Source organism: Pleurodeles waltl, chromosome 1_2 (assembly GCF_031143425.1).
Source record: "Pleurodeles waltl isolate 20211129_DDA chromosome 1_2, aPleWal1.hap1.20221129, whole genome shotgun sequence".
NCBI lineage: Eukaryota > Metazoa > Chordata > Amphibia > Caudata > Salamandridae > Pleurodeles > Pleurodeles waltl.
Window position 1 is genome coordinate 902,826,338 of NC_090437.1, and position 12,594 is coordinate 902,838,931.

Genomic DNA, 12,594 nt, shown 5'->3' on the forward strand with positions numbered 1-12,594 from the left:
GGAAAGAACACTGGAAGTTCCACTGTTTGATTTAGATGGAACAGTGAAATAACCTTTGGCAAAAATTTAGGATTAGTCCTTAGGACGACCTTATTCTTGTGTAGTTGTATAAAAGGTTCTTGTATTGTAAACGCCTGAATCTCGCTTACTCTTCTTAGGGAAGTAATGGCGATGAGAAATGCAACCTTCCAGGTTAGGAACTGTATTTCGCAGGAGTGCATGGGTTCAAAAGGTGGACCCATAAGTCTAGCTAGGACAACATTTAGGTTCCATGAAGGAACAGGTGGTGTTCGTGGTGGTATAATTCTCCTAAGGCCCTCCATGAATGCTTTAATGACTGGTATCTTATATAGGGAAGTTGAATAGGTAGTCTGCAGGTATGCAGCTATTGCTGCAAGGTGTATTTTAATGGAAGAGAAAGCCAGGTTAGATTTTTGTAAGTGAAGCAAGTAACCCACTACATGTTCTGGAGTTGTGTGTAATGGTTGTATTTGATTAATATGGCAGTAGCAAACAAACCTCTTCCATTTACTTGCATAGCAGTGCATGGTGGATGGCCTTCTGGCTTGCTTTATGACTTCCATACATTCTTGGGTAAGTTGTAAGTGCCCGAATTCTAGGATTTCAGGAGCCAGATTGCTAGATTCAGCAATGCTGGATCTGGGTGTCTGATCTTTTGGTTGTGTTGTGTCAACAGATCTGGCCTGTTGGGCAATTTGATGTGGGGTACTACTGATAGGTCTAGCAGCGTTGTGTACCAAGGTTGCCTTGCCCAAGTTGGTGCTATTAATATGAGTTTGAGTTTGTTTTGACTGAGTTTGTTTACCAGGTAAGGAAGGAGAGGGAGAGGAGGAAAAGCGTAAGCAAATATCCCTGACCAGTTCATCCATAGGGCATTGCCTTGGGACTGTTTGTGTGGGTATCTGGATGCGAAGTTTTGGCATTTTGCGTTCTCCTTCGTCGCAAACAAGTCTATTTGAGGTGTTCCCCAGAGTTTGAAATAGGTGTTCAGAATTTGGGGGTGAATTTCCCATTCGTGGACCTGTTGGTGATCTCGAGAGAGATTGTCTGCGAGTTGATTTTGGATCCCTGGTATAAATTGTGCTATTAGGCGAATTTGGTTGTGAATTGCCCAACGCCAAATTTTTTGTGCTAGCAGGCTTAACTGCGTGGAGTGCGTCCCCCCTTGCTTGTTTAGATAATACATTGTTGTCATGTTGTCTGTCTTGACGAGAATGTATTTGTGAACTATTATTGGTTGGAAAGCTTTTAGTGCTTGAAAAACTGCTAGAAGTTCTAGGTGATTTATATGCAGTTTTGTTTGATGTACGTTCCATTGTCCTTGTATGCTGTGTTGATCGAGGTGTGCTCCCCACCCTGTCATGGAAGCATCTGTTATTACGTATTGTGGCACTGGGTCTTGGAAAGGCCGCCCTTTGTTTAAATTTATGTTGTTCCACCACAGAAGCGAGAGGTAAGTTTGGCGGTCTATTAACACCAGATCTAGAAGATGACCCTGTGCTTGAGACCACTGTGATGCTAGGCACTGTTGTAAGGGCCTCATGTGCAGTCTTGCGTTTGGGACAATGGCTATGCATGAAGACATCATGCCTAGGAGTTGTAATATCATCTTTGCTTGTATCTTTTGTGTTGGATACATGTGTTGTATGATGGTGTTGAAATTTTGAATTCTTTGGGGACTTGGAGTGGCTACTCCTTTTGTTGTGTCTATTATGGCTCCTAGGTATTGTTGTACCTTGCACGGCAGAATGTTGGATTTCGTGAAGTTGACGGTGAACCCTAGTTTGAAGAGGGTTTGTATGATCTGATTTGTGTGATTTGAGCACTCTATTAACGAATGGGCCTTGATTAGCCAGTCGTCTAGATATGGGAACACATGTATTTGCTGCCTTCTGATGTGTGCAGCGACTACTGCTAGACATTTGGTAAAGACTCTTGGTGCGGTTGTTAATCCGAAAGGCAGTACCTTGAATTGGTAATGTATTCCTTTGAATACAAACCTTAGGTATTTCCTGTGCGATGGGTGTATTGGTATATGGAAATACGCGTCCTTGAGGTCTAAAGTTGTCATGTAGTCGTGTAGTTTTAGCAATGGTAATACTTCTTGTAGTATGACCATGTGAAAGTGGTCTGATTTGATGAATGTGTTCACTATTCTGAGGTCTAGGATTGGTCTCAGCGTTTTGTCCTTCTTTGGTATCAGAAAGTACAGTGAGTAAACTCCTGTGTTTATTTGTGTGTTTGGCACTAATTCGATTGCATTCTTTTGCAATAGTGCCTGCACTTCTATCTCCAGGAGATTGGAATGATGTTTTGTCAAATTTTGTGCTTTTGGTGGTATGTTTGGAGGGAATTGTAGAAATTCTATGCAATAACCATGTTGGATAATTGCTAGAACCCAAGTGTCTGTAGTGATTTCCTCCCATGCTTTGTAATAATGACTTATTCTTCCCCCCACTGGTGTTGTGTGGAGGGGGTGAGTGACATGTGAGTCACTGCTTAGTAGTAGGGGTTTTGGGGCTTTGAAATTTTCCTCTATTCCTAGGGAATTGCCCTCCTCTATATTGTCCCCGAAAACCTCCTCTGTACTGTCCCTGGTAACTGGACGGTGTTGCCTGTGAGGTGCTGGCTTGTGTGCTCTGACCCCGAAACCCCCCTCTGAAGGGTGTTTTACGGAATGTGCTGTAATTCCCTCTGCTCTGCGGGGAGTAGAGTGCGCCCATGGCTTTAGCAGTGTCCGTGTCTTTTTTGAGTTTCTCAATCGCTGTGTCCACTTCTGGACCGAACAGTTCTTTTTCGTTAAAAGGCATATTGAGAACTGCTTGCTGAATCTCTGGTTTAAATCCAGACGTTCGGAGCCATGCATGCCTTCTGATAGTTACAGATGTATTAATTGTCCGTGCAGCTGTATCTGCAGCGTCCATGGAGGAGCGGATTTGGTTGTTGGAAATGGTCTGTCCCTCCTCAACCACTTGTTTTGCCCTATTTTGTAGGTCCTTGGGCAGATGGTCAATGAGATGTTGCATCTCATCCCAATGGGCTCTGTCATAGCGCGCAAGTAGTGCCTGGGAGTTAGCGATGCGCCACTGGTTTGCAGCTTGTGCTGCGACTCTCTTACCAGCTGCATCGAACTTGCGGCTTTCTTTATCTGGGGGTGGTGCATCTCCAGATGTGTGGGAGTTGGCCCTTTTCCTAGCTGCTCCTACAACGACAGAGTCTGGTGGCAGCTGTGTAGTGATGAAAGCCGGGTCTGTAGGAGGCGCCTTATACTTTTTTTCCACTCTTGGTGTGATTGCCCTACTTTTGACCGGCTCCTTAAAGATTTATTTTGCATGCCGGAGCATACCAGGGAGCATAGGCAGGCTTTGGTAGGAGCTGTGGGTGGAGGAGAGTGTGTTGAATAAAAAGTCATCCTCGACCTGTTCTGAGTGGAGGCTTACATTGTGAAATTGTGCTGCTCTAGCCACCACTTGAGAATACGCAGTGCTGTCCTCTGGTGGAGATGGCTTCGTAGGGTATGCCTCCGGACTGTTATCTGACACTGGGGCGTCGTATAAGTCCCATGCGTCTTGATCTTGGTCACCATGGCTCATGGTGGTGTGAGCTGGGGAATGTGATGGAGTTTGTGCTGGTGAGACGTTAATCACAGGTGGAGGAGAGGGTGGTGGGGTAACTTTTTTCACCACTTTTGTTTGTGGTGTTTGTTCAGTTTGGAACTCCAATCTTCTCTTTCTTCTAATAGGGGGAAGGGTGCTTATTTTTCCTGTCCCCTGCTGTATGAAAATACGCTTTTGCGTATGGTCTACATCAGTTGAGTGTAGCTCTTCCTCAAACCTATGCTTTTGCATTTGGGAGGTTAGCGAGTGCTCTTCTGTCTAAGAGCCTGAAACTGGGTCGGTTGCAGTTTGTTTTGGCACCGAAACCCTGTCTGCATCTTTTTTCGGCTCCGAGGTGACTTTTTTTTTTTTTCGGGGCCGAAACCTCTCGGCGTCGATCTTCTTCGGTGCCACTGTCTCGGCGTCGAGCCGTGTCTACACCGGTATCTCGGTGTCGATGCTTGTCTCCAGCACTTTCTCGGTCCCGAGAAGGCTGCGTGCCGGTGTCTCGACCGGAGTCGGACGTTCTCGGCACTGTTTGGGCCTTTTTCGGTGCCGACGGTCGGTCACCGAATTTATGGGTCGAGCCATGGCCTGGTGGCAGTGGCGTCCCCTGGGCCTTGTAAATCTTCTTCTGAGTGGTTTTCGACGTCTTACTCACGGTTTGTGTATCGTCGAATCCTTCGGAGTCAGATTCTTGGATCGAAAAGGTTCCCTCCTCTTCTTGTTCCTCGAACTCCCGGTGGGCTGTCGGCGCGGACACCATCTGAAGTCTTCTGGCTCGACGGTCTCGGAGTGTTTTTTGGGACCGGAACGCACGACAGGCCTCGCAGATGTCTTCACTGTGCTCAGGTGACAGGCACAGGTTGCAGACCAAGTGTTGGTCTGTATAGGGGTATTTATTGTGGCATTTGGGACAGAAACGGAACGGGGTCCGTTCCATCGGCGTTCTTCTGCACGCGGTCGGGCCGACCAGGCCCCGACGGGGGATCGAAAAAATTACCCCGAAGGGCACCGGAGCTCTTCGATCTTAGACGCGGTGTTGAATCTAACTACGCCGATCCCGAACGCAACAATACCGACGAAAATCTTCCGAAATTAGCTATCTTTCCGTTCCGAAACTCGGAGCGACAGGAACACGTCCGAACCCGATGGCGGAAAAAAAACAATCGAAGATGGAGTCGACGCCCATGCGCAATGGAGACAAAAGGAGGAGTCACTCGGTCCCGTGACTCGAAAGACTTCTTCGAAGAAAAACAACTTGTAACACTCCGGCCCAACACCAGATGGCGAGCTATGCAAAACATGCGTATCTACAGCGACAGATGCCATCGAACATTATGTTATCCCAAGAGGAACAATTTAAGATATTACCTAATAATTTTGTCATTATTTTCCACATGTTAACACTGGACAAAGATTTCATCTTGCCAGTACACGTTTAACATCTGAATACAATAACAAACAACTAAAAGATGACCACAGTCAGCCTTTGCATATATACTTCCACTGTGCGGCAACAGATATTGCCACCATTTTATCAACTTTTGATCCATTTCAGCTAGAAGGAAAATGTTACTTATCCTGTTAGCATCGGTTTGTGGAATGTAACACTGTAGATTATCATCCTCTGAACACTCCTGCAATTTACTGTTGGGCTCAGACGTGGGCACCTTGTTTTTCTTTGAAGAAGTCTTTTGAGCCACAAGGTATAGCAACTCCTCTTATGACTGGTAATGTGCATGGGCATATGCTCTATTATTAGACTGTTTTCTACATGGCAGGTGAGGATGAAGATGGAGCATAGAAAAGCAGAAGATGATGACCATGCAAAAGAAAAATAAAGGCATCTGCAACCTGAGGCTTCTGGGGAGGAGAATGTGCATGTGTGCATCTACAGCCCTACATGCCATGAACAAATGCTTACAGGGTAAGTAACGTTTTCCAATCATGCCAAGTGAAGCTGTAGATACACTTGCTCAGCACAGACTATAAAGCATTTCTCCCCAAAGCGGTGGCTTGTGGGAGGGTGTTGCAGAGGACTGAAAAATTGCATTTAAGACAGCTTGACCAACAATCCCTTGTTGGCATACCTAAACATACACCCAATAGTGTTCACTGAATGTGTGAAGAGAGTAGTGGTTTTGCATATGTCAGGTATTGGAATGTTACCACCATGGAGATTCCTTTTTTGGGTAGAGCGGGCTTAAGTGGGGCAGAAAATTGCCTTTTGACTTTGGTAAAGCATGTCTAAATGTATTTGACCAGCCATCTCACTATGCCCACTTTGGAGAGAGCATGGCCTTGTGTGGTTTAGTGAACGGGACAGATTTGTGTCTTGCAAAAGAGCTTTGTTCTATCAATGTCGTACATGAGGGCTCTTCAGACATCCAGTGTGTAAAGATCTCTCTCTGCTACAGAATCTGGGTGTGGGAGGAACACCTAGAGTTCAACAGTTTGATTAAGGTAGGAGAAGGATACCGTCAGAGGGAAAACCTCTGGGCTAGACCTAACAATGACTATCACTGTGAACCTGTAAACAAGGTTCCTAGAGGGTAAAGGCTTGAGGTGCACTCGCTCTCCTGATAGATGTTAAGGCAACTAGGAAGGCCACCTTACAAGAGAGAAACAGTAGTGGGCACAAATGAATGGGTTTAAAAAGAGGGTCCATGAGTCAAGTTATGACAAGATAGAAAAACCTTTTACATTTGGTTGCATAACGTGTGTGTGTGGTAGGTCTGGGGACTTTAAGGATGGACATACAAAAAAGAAGACAGGCTGAGGTAGCCAAACTAAGACTTCATAAGCCAAATTGCAAGATTGAGCTGCCTTTGGTTCATGTGCCTGATGGTGTCCAGGTTCTGTATTAGAAGAGGTGGCTGGTTGGGCAGCTTCACGTGGATAACAAGGGATAGATTGCAAAAGGTGGCGAACCAGGGTTAACCGGGCCAGGTGGAAACGACCAGAATAAGAGTGAGACATATTTTCTGATGTTTTTAGATCACAAACCGAAGGAGTGGGAGTGTAAGAAAGACATATGCAAGTATTCCTGACCACATTATCCAAACTGCACTGTGGTGACACAGAAGTTTATGTTGGAGAACCCTCAATGACAGAAGTCGGATTGTGGGTGGAATTCCCATTTGTGGACTTATGGCCACAAGCTGCTGAGTAGGTCTGCAAAGTCGCTGTCTACTCCTGGTAGGTACTCAGCCAGTAGAAGGATCTTGTGGCGGAGTGCCCATGGCCCTGTGCTAACACTATCAGCTGCTGTGAGTGTGTGCTGTCTTGTTTCAGGAGATATTACATGGCGGTCATATTGTCTGTTCTGATGAGGACTACTTTGCATTGTAGGTGGCAGATGAAAGCTTTGAGAGCCAACTGGATAGTAAATACTTCTAGGCAGTTGATGTGGAAACCCAGTTGGAAGGGTGCCCACATGTCATGAACAGTGAAGTTCTGTGGGTGTGCATGCCAACCTGTGAAGGAAGCGCCAATCGTGATGGCCACTTGGGGAACTGAGTGGAGAAAGGGTGGCCCACCAAGATTGTTGCCATTCCACCACAAAAGAAAGCAATGGATGCTGGTTGAAATCAACACTAGATCTTAACAGTGATCGAACACTTGTGACAACTGAGAGGACAGGCACTCATGTAGTGGACGCATGCCTAATTTCACATGTGGAATTAAGGCAATATAGGAGTCTATCATGACAAGGAGGCGCATCACGGTCCTGACCATTAAATGGTGATATGGCTGAAAAAGAGTCAGTAACTAAAAAAGCTTGAACCTCTGCTTGGTTGCGGTATGCCTTCCCGGTGACAGAATTGAGAACTGCTCCCAGGAAAGGGTGCAGCAGAGGGGGCTAAAGGTGGGACTTGACTGAGTTGATGATGAACTCCAGATTGTGTAACAGCTCTAGGGTTTTCTGGGTATGTGCCAAGCACTGCTGTTTGTTTGCGCTCCTGATCAACCAGTCATCCAAGTAAGGGAACACGTGGATGTTGCCTATCCTGAGATGAGTGGCTACCACAGTAAGGCATTTTGTGAACACCCTGGGGGCTGTGGCGACCTTGAAGGGCAGCACTTCAATGCTGGCCACTTACAACAAACAGCAGGTAGCGGCGGTGTGCAGGGTGGATTGGGATGTGGAACTAGGTATCCTTCAGGTTGAGTACAGTCATGAAGTTGCTTCGTTGCAGTAGAGGGATGACATCCTGGAGCACAGCCAAGTGAAGTGCTCTGACAAGATGAATTTGTTGAGGGGGCTCGATGCCAAATATAGACCTGAATGTCTGTCTGATAGAGGTCTGGGTAAGTATCCCCAGGAGGTCAGCATCATAGTTGTCCAACAAGTTGCTCTCAGGCTCAGGATTCAAACAGGGCCTCATACGGATCTAGCAAGTACAAAGGGCTTCCCCGTCCGTCATAAGAAGAATGCGGCAAAACCCTCTGGTAAAATGAGTCATAAGGGATCCATATGGTGGTGGGGACGGAGGAAGAAGGGCAAAGGGAGAGAAAGATGGAGGAGAAGAGGGAGAATAAAGTGGAGGAGAAGGAAGATTGGTGAAAGTAGAGTCGGAGAAAGGAGTTGAGGTAGTAGAGAACTTGTTTCTCTGTCCTGGTGCTTCTTAACTTTGGCTGGAGGTGTAGGCTCTTATGCAAGTTCCTGCTCAAATACTAGTTTCCTCTTGTGAAGAGCAGTGTCCTGGACCTTTGGAGAGGGCTTGCAAACAGTTCTTCCGGTCTGTGGGTGGATGAAAGTTAATTTTTGCTAGGCATCGAGCTCCTCTTGGAGATGATGAAAATGGGCTGCTCTGTTTCCTCAGACCCGGTGGAGGACGGGGCTTTGGGCACTGCAAAGTCGCACTGCAAAGTCTTTTTGCCCATGGGCGCCAAATGAGATTTCAGCACCAATGGAGAGTTTGGAGCCGAAGAGGGCTTTAAGGGCACTTCCAGTGCTGGCATTTAAAGTGTTGTCAGTACTAGCGGCTTGCTCAGAATCGAATCTGAGGCCTTCTGCAAGTGCCAATCATGGACCTTCAGGCAGTGGTGAACTGGAAGCTTGACACTGGGTTTCGGGGCTTGATGTCTGACCACCTCAGGGTGGTGCTTGATATTGGGGCAATGATGGAGGGAGGGATTCTGCATTACCGGTTGAATTCTTGCCGAGTGGATGTACCTCCTTAACCTGTGGCTTCTCCATCTCAGTCACAGAGTGAAAGTTTGGCTTGGGCTGAAATAGACAGGCTGCGAGCCCAAGGGCTTTGGTTCAGATTTCCCCTTGATTCTGCAGACCCGAAGAGGGCAGGGGTGTCTTCTACTGCGCCTTTGCTATGGAACACTGAGAGGTCATTATTTTCATCGGAATAGGAGGGCCTTTTTCGGCGCGGAAGGCGCAACAGACAGAGCAGGAGGCCTCACCATGCTCCAGAGACAGATCAAGGAGGCAGATTTGAAAGTGGCCTTTCCAGGGGTATTTAAAATGACAGTGTAGAGAGTACGTGAAGGGTGTCCTTTCCATTACGGAGTCTATATTCTTGAACTGGAAGACCGAATGGAATGCCCTTGGAGGGGCAAGGGCCGTGAGAGTGGAGGCAAAATGAACCCAGTCATTGAGCCCGATGAAGGTTGTAGTGATGAAGAAAATGTGCTGCAATCTAAATCGCTTGCACCAGTGGTAGTGGACAAACCAAGAACTACAGACAACGAACACAACAGGCATTGACCTGGACCTCAATGGATGCATGTCCACACCCAATAACTGAAAAGAAAGAATCTAACAATGAACCGATACTGATGCACATTACAAATCATAGGAGGAGTCATTGTATCATGTGACTCCAATGACTTCTTCGAAAAACACAATTTGCACACGTCTGAGTGCAACACTAGGTGGCAGGAGTATGCAGAGCAGGTGTATCTATAGCTACACATGCCACAAACATTTTGTCTGTTTAAATCTGTGAATTATGCATCAGATGATGGATTACTGAGCAAATTCATAATTATGTGGAGAAAGCTACAACTGCAGAGTCACATAATTCTAGTGGCCCTGTCGAAAAACTTAAGAGGTGGTATTACAGTATTATTAGAAATAACTCTACGTTGTCTCATCTGTGTCTGGAAAGACTATCTAGTAAATAGGAACTCATACACCTAATGAATTTGATGCAAGTCACAGTCCACACACTCAAACAACATTAATTAACTTTGGTGCCAGCTGTATACCTAATAATATAAAAAGGAGCAAACATTAGTTGGTTTCCTCAACTATGGGGCCCAGAAATAATATATTTCCAAGGTGTGTGCTTCGACTGAACAAACATAATTTACCAGGGGACTACCTATGATAGTGTAAGCTCTAGCCATACAACCAGTACTTGCCACCTCCTCACATTAAGCTCTACATAGCCAGAAAACTCAGAACTCCATTAAGTCAGAAATCAAATAGTAAACTGTCTCTAAAGCGCAGATGTCCTAAAAGACAGGCTTCGTGGACACTGAATTAGCTGTATGAAGAAAATCACAAAATAGAATGCCTGACACATGGTTCACAGCCAACTCCGGCATCATTTTCATTCATTGCCCCGTTGTCAAAAAATTAAGCATTTTACAATGTTCTTTACACGTAATCACAGATTTTCAGAAAAATCACAGATTTCAGAAAACATTTATGCATTTTACATAATACAAGTGTCTTTTCATTAACTGAAAATGCTTAATTCTTAAGGGAATCCTTAATCTCACCGTGGTGATCTAATCCATATCTATTGGGATAGAAAGTGGTCAGACAAAAAACATACAGGCAACAGTAGACAGATTCTAACCACAGCAAACTGTACTGTCCAATGGGGATCAAGGTTAATTGAGAAAGCATTTTTCCACTGTATTTCTAAATGTGAGCGTCTGGGCCTTGGCTTGTTGGTCAGAGACGCATGCTCTACTGCAGATTCAAGGACATAAAAGGATCTTCCACCAATGTAAGCTGCAGCTTTCTCATGTAATCTAGAGGAGGTTTTTGTTGGAAAACACAGGGGTGTCGACTTCTATGTTGCTGCAGCAGTTATTTTGAGGCCTTCTTGTAAATTCACTTGTGGGTAAACCAGAGGGCCTGAAAGGTGACTTCGGCCACAATGTAAAGGCAGTAGCCACCTTCAAGATTGGTGAGATGAGCCCCAGGCTATCTTAGAAGCTATTTACAAACTTTGCTCAGGGTTTCTAGGCAACTTGTAGATGGGTGATTTGATTGAACAAACTTGATGTGCCCAAATAACCGAAAAATTCAAATTTGCACCTGAAAAATCCTCTTTCATGAATCATCAATTTACTGAATTATATAAATGTTTCATTCAAGCCAAACGTCATTTAAATAGAATGCACTTTTCTATACATAAATGCTTATGTTTTGATGGAGACATTTGTGGGACTAATTTCACTATTGTTCAGTTTGTAAAACATTATTGTACCTATTCCTGAATATGGAGCAATTGACTATTACAATTTAAGAATAATTATCCTTCAGAATCTCTAAATATACATTACATCAGGGGACACGTTTTTAAAATAATTATCTGGTGCCGAGGAGAAGTGTTGTTTCTGCCATCAAAAGTAACAAGACACAGCAGCTAGGGTTTGGTTAAATTGGATTTACCTTTAACTGACGAAGCATTGAAATTTTAAGTGTCAACACCAGAAAGACCAGAAAATGCTTGCTTTTTGGTAGTGTTGATACATTTATAAACACAAATATCTTGTTAATATGAAGTTAATAAAAAAGCATGAAAACTAATAAGAGCAGAACCACCTAAACTGAACACAATCCTTACCATCATAGTCATAATCCCAGCTTGGTTTCTGTATGGAGTCACAGTCAGATGGAGAGTTGGATGGGGGTGGAGGAGGCAGGTTAGGAGCTACACTGCAGACAGCCACAGTCTTCCTGTGTCCATGCACTGAATCAGGGTTGAAGGTACTGAACTCCGGATGCTCTGGAATAGTCGACCCTTCAAAGGAATTTCTGTCCAGGTTGTTTCTGGAGTCACTTGGAATGCTTGGTGTGTATGAAATGGGGCGTACTGGCACCTGGGGTGGAATGTCTGAGTAAATGTTCTTGTTCAATTTTGGATCAAAAAATGGCCTAGGCAAAAATGGTGCAGTTCCGAGGTGCTTCTCTTCTGGCTCAGGCGGCTGCTTTCTTTTTCTCCTGACCATTTTACGACACAAAACAAAGATCACAACAAGGGAGAAGATTCCAGCAATGAACACAATGATTCCAATTACTTCTGCTAAGCCAATGTTCCAGGAGGTGGAGACATATTTGTTGATGGACACTTCTGAGCAAACCTTTCCTCCAAATCCTTGACTGCAGTTGCAATGGTAAGAACCATATGTGTTCTCACAGTGACCACCATTAAGGCATGGGTTCTCAACACATTCATCAACGTCACTGAGGCACCTGCCAAGCACAAAGAGTAGAACGCGGTTAAACAATGAAACATAAATGTAGTCACAACAACGACACTTTTACTGATTGCTTTACTCCCCATTCCTTCAAATGTATGTATATGTCTTGCTTCGAGACTGCATAATGGAACATCATTTGCACATCAAAAGTAGAACTTCAAAAAAGAAAGACAGGTTTAAAGGAGGAACCACAGATTCCACTCCCCAAAATGCTCAGTAGGTTCCACACACCCAAGCCCTCTAGGGTGCGAAGAGCTAGTGAGTGCATAGGTGAGGTACATGTGTTATAGAGGAAAATGACAACAGTCACTACAGAAGTTTTAGTAGTTTGAAGCTATTCTGGATTCACATTATACATTACTCCACCATCTAGTGGTTGGATACAGAGCTGTTTCCATTTCTTAGTTCTTTGTCTGTTTTTTTTCTTCTTTTGGGCACATTAACCAGAGGTGGGACAGTGCATGTCCCGCCCAAGATATTGAATGTAAGCTCAAAATGCCTCTGTATGTGT

General features: G+C 44.9%; 1 protein-coding gene across 6 annotated transcripts in view; it reads right to left on the reverse strand.

Moving 5' to 3' along the window:
• The window catches only part of FAT1 (FAT atypical cadherin 1), a 347,884-nt gene that overhangs the window by 26,455 nt on the left and 308,835 nt on the right, over nt 1-12,594 (reverse strand). For all 6 annotated transcript variants that reach the window (XM_069200198.1, XM_069200189.1, XM_069200162.1 and 3 more), the window contains exon 25: nt 11,447-12,075. In XM_069200198.1, coding sequence (XP_069056299.1) covers nt 11,447-12,075 — 629 coding nt within the window. The remainder of the gene's footprint in view (nt 1-11,446; nt 12,076-12,594) is intronic.